At 40.2% G+C, this 16,087-nt stretch overlaps 1 protein-coding gene across 1 annotated transcript; it reads right to left on the bottom strand.

The window, feature by feature from the left end:
- Positions 1-3,538: 3,538 nt before the first annotated feature.
- mturn (maturin, neural progenitor differentiation regulator homolog (Xenopus)) lies at positions 3,539-16,030 on the bottom strand. The gene is made up of 3 exons (XM_078200728.1): positions 16,013-16,030; positions 14,432-14,554; positions 3,539-5,766 (listed from the first exon to the last, which is right to left on the bottom strand). The coding sequence occupies exons 1-3, from the start codon at positions 16,028-16,030 to the stop codon at positions 5,656-5,658; spliced, it is 252 nt and encodes an 83-aa protein (XP_078056854.1). The 3' UTR covers positions 3,539-5,655.
- Between the last annotated feature and the right edge of the window lie 57 nt (positions 16,031-16,087).

The raw sequence follows: 16,087 nt of genomic DNA, 5'->3' as shown, positions 1-16,087 counted from the left end.
TAATCTTGTAGACTTCTATCAGGTCTCCCCTCAACTTCCATCATTCTAGTGAGAACAAACCAAGTTTCTCCAACCTCTCCTCATAGCTAATGCAGCATCTTCAACATAAAAACACAATAGCAGGAGCAGACCATTCAGTCCTTCAAACCGGCTCTACTATTCACTTTGATCATGGCTAATCTTCCACTTAAATTTCACTTTCCCTCAATTCCATTGGTATCCAACCAATCTACCTGTGTCTTAAATGCATTTAGCAACTGAGTATTCACAGCTCTCTGGGGTCAGGAATTCCAAAGATCCAGAATCTATCGAATGAAGACATTTCTCCTCACCTCAGTCCTAAATGGCTGACCCCTTATTCTGAGAATGTGATGGCTACTTCTAGATCAAGGAAAACATCCCTCTAGCATCTAGCTTATCAGGTTGTTATAGGAATTTTATGTTTCAATCAGACTTCAGGAAGCGGAGTGGAGGGCATGCCCTTATCTACATCAATGGGACGAAGTAGAAATGGTCGAGAGCTTCAAGTTTTTAGGTGTCCAGATCACCAACAACCTCTCCTGCTCCCTCCAAGCGGACGCTACAGTTAAGAAAGTCCACCAACACCTCTACTTCCTCAGGAGACTAAGGAAATTTGACACGTCCGCAACAACTCTCACCAACTTCTACAGATGCACCATAGAAAGCATTCTTTTTGGTTGTTTCACAGCTTGGTATGGCTCCTGCTCTGTCCAAGACCGCAAAAAGATACAAAAGTTCGTGAATGAAGCCCAGTCCATCACTCAAATCAGCCTCCCATCCATTGACACTGTCTAAACTTCCCACTGCCTCAAAAGCAGCTAGCATAATCAAGGGCCCCACACATCCCAAACATTCTCTCTTACACCTTCTTCCGCTGGGAAAAAGATACAAAAGTCTGAGGTCATGTACCAACTCAAAAACAGCTTCTTCCCTGCTGCCATCAGATATTTGAGTGAACCTAACTTGCGTTAAGTTGATCTTTCTCTACACCCTAGCAATGACTGTAACACAATATTCTGCACTTTCTCCTTTCCTATATACGTGTTTTGTATAGCGCGCAAGAAACAATACTTTTCACTGTATACTAATACATGTGACAATAAATCAAAATTTATTGCCCATCATATGCTGCCCTGAGGTAACTAGAGTCAACCACAATGTGACACTAGAGTTGGTTAGACTGGATGAAATCAGCAGCATTCTTAGTTATTCGCTCTGCCTCCCCATCTTGGTGTGATTTGCCAAGTCTACCAAATTGATTTCACAACTATATGGGGATCCTCGATTTAGAAGATATTTACGCCATCCAATCCCCTACCCAAGATTACTACTGTACCTATGAATGTTTTCTTATAGTGTGAATGCAAGTTCAAATCCGATGACAGTGAAAATTTGTACTCAATTTAATACAATTGGAAAAAAAAAGCAGATATCAGCAAAAGATCATGAAGCTGTTTGGATTGTTGTGAAATATCTAACTAGTTCAGGAATGTCCCCTAAGGAAAACAACTATCCTTACTTTGTCTCGCCTATATATGACTCCAGATCCACACCAACGTGGCTGACTCTTAACTGATCTCGAAGGCAGCCAAGCAAGCCACTCATCAGATCATTAAGCAGGTCAATCACCATCTTCTCAGGGGAAAACTAGGGATGGGCAATTGCCATTGCATTACCACATCATGAGAGCAAAGGAAAGAAATTCAGTTACTTGCATGAGATACTTGGTAACTCCTAAGTTTCAGTTTGAACACAAAGTTGGTTTGTTGATATCCAGCTTTTTTATTGATACCATTTGGTACCCAACCTACGTCCTTCAACTTTGTACTCTATAAAGCTCCACAAAGATCTTATAATTCATGCCAAGTAGACCTTTCATAATGTTCTGTCTGCTCATACACTTTTCCAGCAACAGGTCTAGATTGGCTCCTCAGTTGGTCCCGAGTCTGCTTTCCCTCAATATAACACTATTTACAGATGGGAGTGAATCTTACAAATATACAAATAAGCAGTAGGCCATTCAGCTCCTCGAGCCTTCTCCTCCATTCAGTAAGGTCATGGTTGATCTGATAGTAACCTCAAATCTGCATCCCACCTACATCTGATAACCTTACCAAGAGTCTATCCACTTCTGCCTTTAAAAATACTCACGACTCTACTTCCACAACCTTTCAGGAAGTTCCAAAGACTCACGACCCTCGAGGAAAAAAAATGGCCTAATCTCGGTTTTAAATGGGCAACCCTTATGCTTAAACAGTGACCCCCCCCACCCAGTTTTGGATTCTCCCACAAGAGAAAACATCCTCTCCACATCTACCCTGTCGAGACCTCACAGGATCTTATGTTTCAATCAAGTTGCCTCTTACTGTTCTAACCTCCAGCTGATACAAGCCTAGTCCATCAAACCTTTCCTCATAAGACAACCTGCCCATTCCAGGTATTAATCTGGTAAGTCTTCTCTAAACTGCTTCAAACTCATTTACATCCTTCCTTAAATACTGATACTGTACACAACTCCAAATGTGCTCTCATTAGGGCCCTGAAGCATAACCTCCTTACTTTTGTATTCAATTTCCCTCACAATAAATGGTAACATTGTTAGCTTTCCTAATTACTTGCTGTATCTGGATACTAGCCTTTTGTGATCCATGCAAATTCCTAACAGATCCTCATAGTTAGCTATGTCACAAAGGTAATCTGAGTAAAGGAGTCAAAGATAGCAGGTCGTCACTGGGATAAGAAGTTTGATCTTTTTTCTTAAAAACAGTCATCGCCCAGCAGCTATTTGAGATGGAAAAGACAGTAAGAGGTAAGTATTTTAAACAATGCACTGAAATAGAGCAGGCAATCATGGACTCAATAACACGCCAGTAGTTTCAGTTCAGGGAAAATTTGGGGGTGTTGGGGGGAGCAGGTGCACACTGGGGTACAAAAGAGTCATACAGTTTTGTATTAACATTAAAGTCACCAAAATTAAAAATTACGCCAAAATGCTTCAGCCTTCACAACAACAGATATGCACAACAGCTTCCAAGCAAAGGCACGTGGCACTATGAAATACTGATTAAGTTCTTTTGTTTATAAAATGTAGATATGAAAATGATTATCTGGCTAGGGATGAACTAGGTAGACACAGAATACATCGTAAAACATGATTCCAGAATTGTAGAAAGTCAGGCTAAGGTGGGCGCGTAAAGTTGAAGTGCATAGTTATAGACAGACGTTCTCCTCTTGTGCTCACTGTACCTGGAGAGAAAGGAGATATTGTACACCACAGCTCGTCAGATGAGCTGGGCAAAGTCCATTACTCTAATGAGCATGCACTTAGTTAAAATGTTTCCAAGATCAGTCTTTGTGTTGCCAATTCATTATGGCCAACAGATTTCTTCAGGTCACAAAATTAAAACAGGTGCCCTGAACATAAATCCCTCATTAAATGTTGTCACTGTTTTACAGCTGTTCACTTCGGTTGACTCATTTGAATTAAAACATTACATATTAAGGGTACGGAGATAGCAATGTTTGAATAATTTATTTCCAGCATGTTTAGTGTTGAGCATGTTAAAGTACAGTATCCTTTTGTTCACCTATCCAAGTTACCTTTCGTAACTATTAAAAACAAATAAACACATTCGCTTTACAAATTCAGTCTAAATGCACAAAAGTAATGCTTTAAAACCAATCCAAAAGGAGAGATAACCAATTTCTGTAGTACTATTATCTTTTATTAAATCTAATAAAATTTCAAAAAGCAAGGCTAGTTTATATTAGAGAAATCTGTCTGTCCAATTTGTTTTTAAACCATTTTTAAATCCACACTGCTAGGTCAACAAAAGCATTGAGGTATCTATAAATGAAATGTTGAAGGTTGTAACAGAGCATGACACATCAACTATAAAGTAACTTTTATAACTACCAAAATTAAAATAATACCTCCTGTATCAACCAGCCATGCACTTAAAAGAAAGAGGCAATTCAATGGCTCTTAACAGGATGCTTCTTCCCTCCTTCAGGATGAACAAAATCAAATGCTCAGCTGTCACCTAACATATTAAAACAATGGGTACTGTTCACACAAAGTACAGACCAAGCTTTTACTTTGATTATCTGTACAGTATATATACTGTAGAATAGAATATTTACATTTACATTCTTGTCCATGGCCACAACTTACCCAAGTCAACAAAGGAACAGACTCGCCAACTGCAAGGTAAAGGAATGCTCCGATGCTGCTTCAACTCATTTGCTCATTAGAAGGGCATTTTAAAACACTTAAGATTTTCTGCAACCTCAAATGTCCTAGGATTACGCAAGGCATTCTATTTTTCAGTATACACACAGATATAATACAAAAGGTCCACAGGCCAGGTACAGTACAATTTACCACTTACAACATATTGAATAATCCACTCATTATTCAATGAGTGTTACATTTTTAAAAATTCTTTCATATGCACATTACTAACTCCCCCTCCCCCCAAACTTAAAAGCAAGTTTACAGCTCCTTCTAGTAACACACATTTAACAGAGAGCGAAAGTCTGTGCTTTTTTGATCTATAACTGGGAATGTTAGAGCTGGAAATGTTTGTCTAAGATGCATAGGAAGTAATCAGTAAAGTAGCCAGCAGACTGTAGTGCATTAAAAGCCAAGCAATAATTAATGCAGTACAGTAAATAGTATCCGCAGTACAGCAGCAGCAGAAAACGGTATTTAATGCCCTCAAGCTTCTACACAACAGCATATTCTTTTGGTTTTACGATGTAACAAGTTGCAAGCAGATGTCAGTTCTAATTCAGTGTTGCATTTTAATTAGTATCTCCAAGGATATTTTTAAGTGAAATAATCACTGTAAAACTACCTGATAGAACTTAAAAGTAAAACCTATACTAAAAACAGTTACTCTGCAGACTCACCACAACCGGTTGCTTAGGAACAATTTCATTGTTGAGTGATTTTGGTTAAATACCCACAATTAATATTCTTTAAAAATATTTAATCAAGCTAGGTATTTGAAATTCAAATTATGCCAAAAGAAATGGAAGGCTATGCGGATAGGGTGAGATGAAGTAACTGGAAAGGGGCTTGTGCAGGGTATAAATACTGGCGTAGGTCAGCTGGGCCAAATGGCCTATTTCTATGCTTCAACATTCAAGCAATTTTATGTACCAAACTATGAGTAAGTTTCCCAGTGAATAATCCTTGTAGCAACTTGGGAGCACTTCAGGAGTTCAATCACTCGGCATTGCTCAAAAGCCATATTAATTGAAACGTGAATGACATTAATCCTTTTTTTTAAAAACCCCATTCTTTTTTAAATAAAAGGCACAACTAAAACAAAACTAACCTGAAATGAATGCAGCCATACATATCCAAACAATGGACTCCGCAACACCCCCCTCCCCCCCCAAAAAGTGTAGTACACATAGCCTGATACCAAAACTTTCACAACGCCTTACAGTTTGACAAAATGATGAACAGTTAAGTGACATATAGAACAAACTAGGTAATGTTTAGGAATTCATTTTGAAACTTGATACAAATGAGGGCCGTACAGTTATTGGGGAAAATGAATGTGGGTCTTCCGTCAATAAAATAACTGAACTTCACACAAGCTGACATTTCTCTGCACGTGTTTACTGCTGACTGACACTCATATGCTGACTGTCTGCTTCAGGCTCCTCCTCTTCAACATCGGCATTGTAATCTTCAAATGCATCATCATCTACATCGGGAAGACCCAGCAACTGTGAGGATAAAAAGCTGAGTTAGATGACACGATCATCAAAAACAAAATGAAGTAGTAAATTTAACAAAAATTAAGCCAACTCAAAACACAGGCAATATAAAAAGCAGCAGAGTCTAACAGCCAAGTTATCAAAAAGGGCACTTAATAAAAGCATGCAATATACACCTAACATGTAGACAATAGTACACAATGGTTTCATGTGTTGTGTGCACAGGATGTGAAGTACTCATTGAAAAGCAAGGATTTTATATGGGATCTGAAATTTCACAGACCAGCAGTCGTTGACAAGAAGGAAAAGCTGCAGCTAGGCCCCTGCTCTCTGTGCGAGCAAGAGTCAGCTGTAACTGTAGCAACTCACATCATAATTACTGAGCTTTCTGCATTGTCAGCACCACAAACAAAGCACCCTCACACGGTGTAGCTGAAACCAAATAAAAGGCAAACCGACCCCGGCACTCAGTGGCCTACTCGTTACTGTGACAACCAGCTGCACATGCGCATATAATCTTTCCTCAGAGCTACTGCACATTTTAAACAAAAAAATTACATTGCCGTTATGCAATAACTGAAATCGCTGTATTTAAGCCATCAGTAAGAAGTCTCATAACACCAGGTTAAAGTCCAACAGGTTTATTTGGTAGCAAATACCATAAGCTTTCGGAGCGCTGCTCCTTCATCAGATGGAGTGGAAATGTGCTCTCAAACAGTGCACAGACACAGAGATCAAGTCTGCTTGGCAGAGTTTCGCAGCTGGTCTGTGTCCTGAGGACGCAGCCATCAGGCCAGAACTCCCCTGAACCAGTTAATAAACCCGCAAATGCAGACCTTCATACTATGTTAGCAATAAACTATGCATAAATTCTTCACTTGTATCCCTTTTGTGAGATTCCACATCAAGTGTACTGCCATATTGGCAAGCTGTATGTCAACATGATATACAGAACTATGGACTGAGTGCAGGAAGGTGGGATTAGAAAGGACACCTGGGTGTCCTCCGGCTGGCATAGGCGAGATGGGCCTAATGGCCTCCTTCTGTGCTGTAACTTTTCTATGGTTTTATGAGATGCAATGACATGCTTCATCTCTGCACCGAGCGAACAGGGGAATTGTGATTTTTGGTTGCTCAATATTGCACAAGGGGAGTTAAAATGTCTACTTGAAGAGAAAAATCAAGATTTCAATCAATAATTGAAAAGATCAGGCAAGTACATCCTCAAAAGTACATTTTGTTTTGACAAATTTTAGCTTGGCACTTATCGTTTTGTGCTTTATTAATGTAGGTTGCCTGAATAAATGTTCAATTTTCAAGAGGCACTTTTGAATATCTTTTACTCATTTAGTTCTTGGATGGGGTGGTTCATTCCAGCTGCATTATGCAAAAGGTTTGGTAATCATTTTCTTTAATCTCATGTCTCTACTTTATCCAGGTGGCCATCTCAAAAGCACATTCCAGTCACAGTTTGTGTCTCAGGTCGCACACTCTAATTAGGATGTACCATATCAGGTTTTTGACTTTGTCTCTCTATTGTGGCATGCATTCATACTCCTTTTTAATTCCAAAGCACAATGTTCTTCAGACACAATTAATTAACTAGATTAAACTGTCACTTGATTTATGCAGTACTGTTTCTTTTCTCCATTTCTTACCTGCATTGTAATACAGATAATGGGATGAAGAATAGAAATGGAGTCAATATTGCCATACTTCTTTTTCCACATGCTTTTATTTACTGAGATGCATATTGTCTTCTAACCCAACCCCATCAAAATTTGTCTGCTCCAATTCCTCAGAGTACAAGTGAATCTCCAGTTAATGCCTCCCTACCACCTGCATATAATCAACATACAATTGACTCCAGCTGTAGTTATTTCACTTTCACAATTTTTGACAAATGGTATAAGAATTATTAAGAATACTTTTGTGGGTTTCTTGTATGACTCAACATATTGACTTTCCACTTATGCAGAAGAAGTCAATCAGTGTTGCTCCACTGTGATGATACTGTGCTATTTTGATATATTTTATGTTTTAGGTGGGGCTGCTTTAAGAGGCAGTGTTTTGTTACAAGAGTCAGTTTGTCTGGAAAGCAAATTATTCATTTTAGCCACAATGACCTTTTATTTACTTATGATCTGGAATTTTAGGCCAGGTATGCAGAGTCATATGGGTTTTGATTAGGCGTATTGACAGGGACAGTCATGTGGTTAATGGGGAGGACCTAAGATTGCAGGGAAAATAAAGAGCAGTTGCTGCTGGAGCTGGTGGAATAAAGCAGTGTCTATTGAGGCTTTCTGAAAGCTCCAAGACGGTTAACCTATGTCATAAGCAAGTATTTCTGTGTTTGCTAACTAAATTTTAAAGATGTGGATAAGTCTATAAGAGAAATATTGCTCAATTGGAACTAATAGTGATAGATTAGCAGTTAAGAATTATATCTTGCCATGTTTAAGCATTATTCAATTGTTAAAAGTTAAACTTATTCATTTGTTATAGTTAAATATGGTGTTAAATAAAGTTTGTTTTGATAAAGGCTCTCTACTTTGTCAGTAGCATTGCATCTGGAGTGAAACATCCTATCCTCACATTAATGCCAAGAGAGAAAATTGTCGGGGTCTAGTCTGACTTCATAATATACCTTGATATTTCTGGTACCCTAACATGACATATGGTTTTTTAAAAAAGTAAATGTTCATGTTTGATTTGCATTCAATTCTTTATTTGGAATTGAATAGCAGAGTTAAAATTTCCTGAAATAGGTTCCTATTATTAGGAACACCTGCGGCTACCAATAACCTGTTTGTAATTGGCTGGATCAACTTGTATTGAGATAGCATCAGGAGACATTAAAAGTTGCTTCACACACGTTATAAAGTAACATTTGATGCTGAGCCACAGGTGGTGGCATTAGGACAAATGGCCAAATGCTTGGTCAAAGAGCTAGGTTTGAAAGAACATCCTGAGAGGGAGAGAGAAGAGGAGGCACAGAGTCAGGTGAAATTATGTAGCTGGAAGAAAAGGTGACCTTTAGTTACAACATTGCAATGGGTGGTCAAATGCATACATCACTGACAACTTCTGGTCTGTTAACAGTCTGCTTCAACCTCAAGCAATAGCCAGGGAGAGAGATGGAGTCAGTGGCTAGGGAATGGAGTTAAACAATGATTTAGTTCTTTGCAATATTTAATTGAAGAAAACTCTGCTTATCCAGTACTAGATGTCAGACAAGCAGTCTGATAATTCGAAAACAGCAAAGGAATTGAGAGAGGTGGGAAAGTAGTAGAGCTGGGTGGTAAAGCCTGAAGCAGCATTTTTGGATGGTGTCACAAAGGGGCAGCATGTAAACTGGAACAGAGAGGAGGCCAAAAGTTGCAATTCAGCTGATTGAAGAAAAGTCTTTCACAGGTGATTCCCTGGTGGCAATTATATAGATAAGAATGTACATTTGGTGGAGAGGTGCTAGAGGAGCAGAGTATGGTTAACCGTATCAATTGCAATAGGTTGAGAAGAGCAAGGCCGGATGGTTTATCTCTGTTACAGTTAAACAGGATGTTTAATTTAACAAAATAATTCTACACGCAATCACAATGTTTTGGAAAACGTCAAAATTCATTGAAGTTCTTTGAGTTCATCCTGAGTCAGCGTGGTGATGGCACCATTGTAAGGATCCCTCTCTGAATCAGAATTGACACTTTCATTTTCATTAACAAATCACCCTTCTCTCGATCCATTGAATTGGATATTCTGCACTTTTTTTTTTGAGTGATCTTATGGTGTTTTGTGCGTAACAAACAGCATCCCATAATTTGAAGACAAAACATCAAGCAGAACAGCATGCTGATTGCCACTCTGTGAAGGTTTTAAATGCATATGTATGCCATGTATTTTTTTGTGACGACTTAACCATCCTCATGATTTTCAATGACCCATTCCTCAAGATACATTTGTTCTTTGGGCATCTTCTGGGCAGATTCTTTCTTCCTCCATTCTTGTGCTAGTCTTTCACTAACAGTGAATTCCTTCACTGCAGCACAGCTATTTGTTAAGTTAGCAAATGTTATGATTTTTAGCTTGAAACTAGTTTTAGTTTTTGTAGGACCCATTTCGGTTAGTTGATCATCATTTATGCTCTGCTCTGTGTAGACTTGTCTTAAACTCCTGCTTATCATCTTGGGAACACAGCCCATATTACCTGCCTATGAGGCAAGTATAACCCCAAACATGCATTTCTGAGCCGAAATATGAACAAGCAATCTGCAGCTGAAAAATAAGGCGGGGGTTCAATTTATATGCTATTTAAACTGTTGAAAACTATAATACTGCAGTGGTTGTAAAAAGTACCACAAAAACCATGCTATCAGTACTTTTCTTTTCAGCAAGAGTACTGCTTAAGACAATAAGCAGGCAATCATAACAATTATATATTCAGAGAATGGGGAGGGAAGGCGATATATTCCACTACCTTACAATTGAGGTAAAATAACTCCATTTGTGATAGTGAAGGATAGGTCTTTCCTCCCCAAAAGCTGACAACACCCCCAAACCCTCCAACTAAGTTAGCAACTACTATATCCATGACAGCAAATATCAAAATGTGTGTCCAGAACTTCCTCTTGTCGTTTCTTTGCAATTTAAAATTTTATTTTTTTAAATTCCAATTTACCTGACAGATTTTAAAATTCAAGAATGCTGTCTAAGTAATGGAGGAAGCGATCATAGGGAAGTCAGATAGGGAGGGATGAGTGCAAGGCTTGTATAGCTGGGAATCATGCACATACTAAACATTTTGTCGTCAGGAGAAAGTCGATGGAACTCAGAAAGAAACTGTTGAAGGCACAAACCGGTTCAGCAAAGTGGAAGAGGCCAGTAGTAAGTGCAGACTGGTAGGAGTGCTGCTCAAAGAAGAGACACACCCAAAAAATTATCCTGGAGAAAGAAATGGACAGAGAAGGGCTGGAATTCCTCGGGTTAAAAAAGGATTGGATCCTGAGAATCTGAAGAGTCCATCTTAGAAATACATAGGTCGGTGGGTAAAGATAGGCAAAGAAAGAGAAGTTTTGTGGCACAGAAGCAAACTGAAACCATGTTGAGAATTTTCCCATTCTGCCCGCCAAGGGAATCGCAGCAGACACAGGGTGGATCATGAAAAGATCCCGTTAACCTTGGACGGGATTTTCTAGTTTCGGGGTGAGCATGGCCAGAAGATCCCGCCCCATGAGTCTGCAGCAACGGCCTGTGAATTCTATGGAGGAGTTACAGATAGTGAAAATATTTTAAAACAAACAGACTGGAAATGGTCTCTGCAAGGCATAACATCAGTAAGTTTGAAAAATGGTATATGTTTGGAAGTGCATCCATTCTCATTGAGGACATTAAATCTTAAGCAGGTACTGGTCCTTGCACCATACTACAGCAGGATTTGCCTTTGTCAGCAGTTCGACAAGGATGGAATGTAAAGAAAGACCGAGAGAGCTAGTAACAAAAGATAGTATAGATAGTAAGGGGAGTAGCGTACCCAGATGAGTTTTATTACATAGAAAATTGCCAATCAAAAGATCAAGGAATTGCAAGACAGCAGGAGGCAAGGAAAGGACTAGAGAATTGCTAGGAAATTGAACAATGCCCATTTCAGATATCCACATTATAATTTTTAATTGTCGGGTTCGATGCAGAATAAATGAGCCTCAATAGTTTCTAGCATTGTACCACTGATACTTGACCTCCTCTTAGAAAATACGGAAGGGCAGGTGACAGAAGTGTTAGGGATCACTTTGGGACCAGTGACCATAACTCCATTAGTTTTAAGATAGCTGTGGAGAATGATAGGTCTGGTTAAAATTCTAAATTGAAGGCCAATTTTGATAGTATCAGGCAAGAACTTTCAACAGTTAATTTGGGGAGTCTGTGGGAAGGCAAAGGGACGTCTGGTAAGTGGGAGGCTTTCAAAAGTGTGCTAACCAGGGTTCAGGGTAAGCACATTCCTCTTAGAGTGAAGGACAAGGCTGGTAGAAGTAGGGAACCGTGGATGACTGGGAACATTGAGGCCCTGATCAAGAAGAAGGAGGCACATGACATGCATTGGCAGCTGGGATTAAGTGGATCCCATGAAGTGTACAGGGGGTGTAGGAGTAGAGTGAAGAGAAAAATCAGGAGGGCAAAAAGGGGACACAAGATTGTTTTGGCAGATAAGGCAAAGGAGAATCCAAAAGAGCTTCTCCAAATACATAAAGGCCAAAAGAGTAACTAGGGAGAGAGTAGGACCTCTTAAGGATCAACAAGGTCAACTATGTGCGGATCCACAAGAGATGGGCGAGATCCTAAATGAATATTTCTCATCAGTATTCACTGTTGAGAAAAGCATAGATGTTAGGGAACTTGGGGAAATAAAGTGATGTCTTGAGGAGTGTACATATAATAGAGGAGGTGGTGCTGGAGGTCTTAAAGCACATCAAGGTAGATAAATCCCCGGGATCTGATGAAGTGTATCCCAGGACACTATGGGAGGCTAGGGAGGAAATTGCAGGTTCCCTAGCAGAGATATTTGAATCATCAATAGTCACAGGTGAGGTGCCTGAAGATTGGAGGGTGGCAAATGTTGTGCTTTTGTTTGAGAAAAGCCTGGGAACTACAGGCCAGTGAGCCTCACATTTGTAGTGGGTAAGTTGTTAGAAGGCATTTTGAGAGACAGGATCTACAGGCATTTAGAGACGCAAGGACTGATTAGGGACAATCAGCATGGCTTTGAGAGTGGAAAATCATGTCTCTCAAATTTGATCGAGTTTTCTGAAGGGGTAGCCAAGAAGTTAGATGAGGGCAGTGCAGCTGACGTTATCCACATGGACTTTAGCAACACCTTTGACACGGTACCACATGGTAGGTTGTTGCATAAGGTTAAGAAGGCGTATGGCGTAAAAAGGTGGTAAGAAGGCGTATGGTGTGCTGGCCTTTATCAATCGAGGGATTGAGTTTAGAAGTCCGGGGATAATGATGCAGCTATATAAGACCTTCGTCAGACCCCACTTGGAGTACTGTGCTCAGTTCTGGTCGCCTCACTATAGGAAGGATGTGGAAAAGATTGAAAGGGTACAGAGGAGATTTACAAGGATGTTGCCTGGATTGAGTGGCATGCCTTATGAGGATAGGCTGAGGGAGCTCGGTCTTTTCTCCTTGGAGAGACGAAGGATGAGAGGAGACCTAATAGAGGTGTATAAGATGTTGAGATGCATAGATCGGGTGGACTCTCACAGGTTTTTTCCCCCCAAGGTGGAAATGTCTGCTACGAGAGGACACAGGTTTAAGGTGCTGGGGGGTAGGTACAGGGGAGATGTTAGGGGTAAGTTTTTCACACAGAGGGTGGTGGGCGTGTGGAATCGGCTGCTGTCAGGGGTGGTGGAGGCGGACTCAATAGGGTCTTTTAAGAGACTCCTGGATGAGTACATGGAGCTTAATAGGATGGAGGGTTATAGTTAGGTCTAGAAGGTAGGGATGTGTTCGGCACAACTTGTGGGCCGAAGGGCCTGTTTGTGCTGTAGTTTTTCTATGTTAAACCTCACAGGATTCAGGCGAGGTAGCCAAATGGATACAAAATTGGTTTGATGACAGAAGCCAGAGGGTGCTTGTAGAGGGTTGTTTTTCAAACTGGAGGTCTGTGATCAGTGGTGTGTCTCAGGGATCGGTGCTGGATCCACTGTTATTTGTCATTTAACTTAAAGATTTTGATGAGAATTTAGGAGGTATGGTTAGTAAGTTTGCAGATGACACCAAGATTGGTGGCACAGTGGACAGTGAAGAAGGTTACCTAGGATTGCAACAGGATCTTGATCAATTGAGCCAGTGGGCTGACGAATGACAGGTGGACTTTAATTTAGATAAATGCGAGGTGATGCATTTTGGTCGATTGAACCAGGGCAGGACTTACTCAGTTAATGGTAGGGAATTGGGGAGAGTTATAGAACAAAGAGATCTTGGGTACTTTTTCATAACTCCTTGAAAGTAGAGTCACAGGTGGACAGAGTGGTGAAGAAGGCATTTGGCATGCTTGGTTTCATTGGTCAGAACATTGAATACAGGAGTTGGGATGTCTTGTTGAAGTTGTACAAATCATTGGTAAGGCCACACTTGGAATACTGTGTACAGTTCTGGTCACCCTATTCTAGAAAGAATATTATTAAACTAGAAAGAGTGCAGAAAAGATTTACTAGGATGCTACCGGGACTTGATGGTTTGAGTTATGAGAGGCTGGATAGACTGGGACTTTTTTCCTCTGGAGCGTAGGAGGCTTAGGGGTGATCTTATAGAGGTTGCACTTTCAGATTTTTGGCATCTGCCATGTTTTGTTTTTCTTGGAACTAAATTAATTTCACATGTGCCTTGTGAGAGTGCACACTATCTGGGCGGGATTCAAACCCAAGTACTACAGCTGAAAGGCTGCTGTGTAAACATCATCAGTTCATCATTTCAGTAATGAACAATTGATAACAACAAGTAAGGGAATGGAAGAGATATCTGGCCTTAATACAATCAGAGTCCTTTTAAACAACAGAGTACTGAGCTGAAAAAACTAGATCTATTTCTGCAGTCTGTACATAGCAAATTTAAAAGATGAACTACGAAATAATGTTTGGTTCAAGTAATTAATTCTATATTCTTTTCTTTTGGCACTTACAGGTTTGAATGATTTAAAGACCTTTTCCAGTACTTCAGAGAGAGTCTTCTTTCCACAAGATAAGATGTATTCTTGTACCAACTGTAGGAATGGTAAACAGTCTTCACTTTCACTCCACACATGCTGAAGAGATGGAAGTAGGAGGGAAAAGCAGGCATTAAGTGAACGGTTCAATCGTTTAATATGACAATCCCTAATCACATTAAAAACACAAGATACCAGGGATATCTAGCGCAGTGACCCAGCAAGATTACAATATCATGAATAATTTCAACAAATCAGACCAAATTAACAATTGATATGTGGCAATGTGAATTTGTTGTATATCGGTTATGTACTTGCCTGTAGTTGTTCATATACCATTGGTAAATATCTTATTCAGAGGTCAGTGCACTGCTTGGGCTCCAGATCACAAATGAAATGCTGGCTTTTTTATTGCTCTTTTAAAAAAATATATAAATTTGTGACAAAACTGCAATTGTGTGTAGCTGACAAGTTTTGTTTTAAATAACTGCAGAACTCTGGTTGCGTAAGTCACAATGATCAGAGTACAAAGAACAAAGAACAGTACAGCACAGGAAACAGGCCCTTCGGCCCTCCAAGCCTGTGCCGCTCCTTGGTCCAACTAGACCAATCGTTTGTATCCCTCCATTCCCAGGCTGCTCATGTGACTATCCAGGTAAGTCTTAAACAATGTCAGCGTGCCTGCCTCCACCACCCTACTTGGCAGCGCATTCCAGGCCCCCACCACCCTCTGTGTAAAAAACGTCCCTCTGATGTCTGAGTTATACTTCGCCCCTCTCAGCTTGAGCCCGTGACCCCTCGTGATCGTCACCTCCGACCTGGGAAAAAGCTTCCCACTGTTCACCCTATCTATACCCTTCATAATCTTGTATACCTCTATTAGATCTCCCCTCATTCTCCGTCTTTCCAAGGAGAACAACCCCAGTCTACCCAATCTCTCCTCATAGCTAAGACCCTCCATACCAGGCAACATCCTGGTAAACCTTCTCTGCACTCTCTCCAATGCCTCCACGTCCTTCTGGTACAGGGCAGAAACTTTTAAACTATGGAAAACGCAAGGCATTATTTTATTACTAAAATGCAGGTTTGTCATTTAAGACCAAGATGAAATTGCTCTACATTTAGTCTTAGGTAGATAATTAGAGGTCAAGCTTTAAAAAGTGATTTTACTATTAATTAAAAGCTTTGCCCATTTGGGATCCTACTCCAGTAGGGTACCTTGTTTTTCTGGGGGAGTTTCTTCTCTCTCTACTTTTCCTCTTCCTTCTCCCCTCTTACACAAGAAATAGCAGAAATCAGCTTACTATTTTTAAACCCTTGTGTTTCAGATGAAGACAACTCCTTACTCAAGATGGGCGGTAGAGGAGAAAAAAACACAAGTCTTTCAAAGCATGGTGTTGTGAACCATGTTGGCCCCTAGTTGGGGCAAGGTCTCCTCGAGTTTGTTCATGTGATGTAATGATGACATCAGATGTTGGGGCGGGCTAACAGTCAGTCCAACCTCAGGGCCTGTAAGAACAACACCTTCCCCAATTAAAGTTCTTGTTCGTTTCATACCCTTGTGGTCTTACACATGATTTCATATGCAAATGTACTATAACATTCAGGTGCATTGACCCTGATCTGAATATG

The sequence above is a fragment of the Mustelus asterias genome, chromosome 2 (assembly GCF_964213995.1).
Source record: "Mustelus asterias chromosome 2, sMusAst1.hap1.1, whole genome shotgun sequence".
In the NCBI taxonomy this organism is placed as follows: domain Eukaryota; kingdom Metazoa; phylum Chordata; class Chondrichthyes; order Carcharhiniformes; family Triakidae; genus Mustelus; species Mustelus asterias.
The sequence above is the reverse complement of the archived record's forward strand: the minus strand, read 5'-3'. Positions and strand labels throughout refer to the sequence as shown.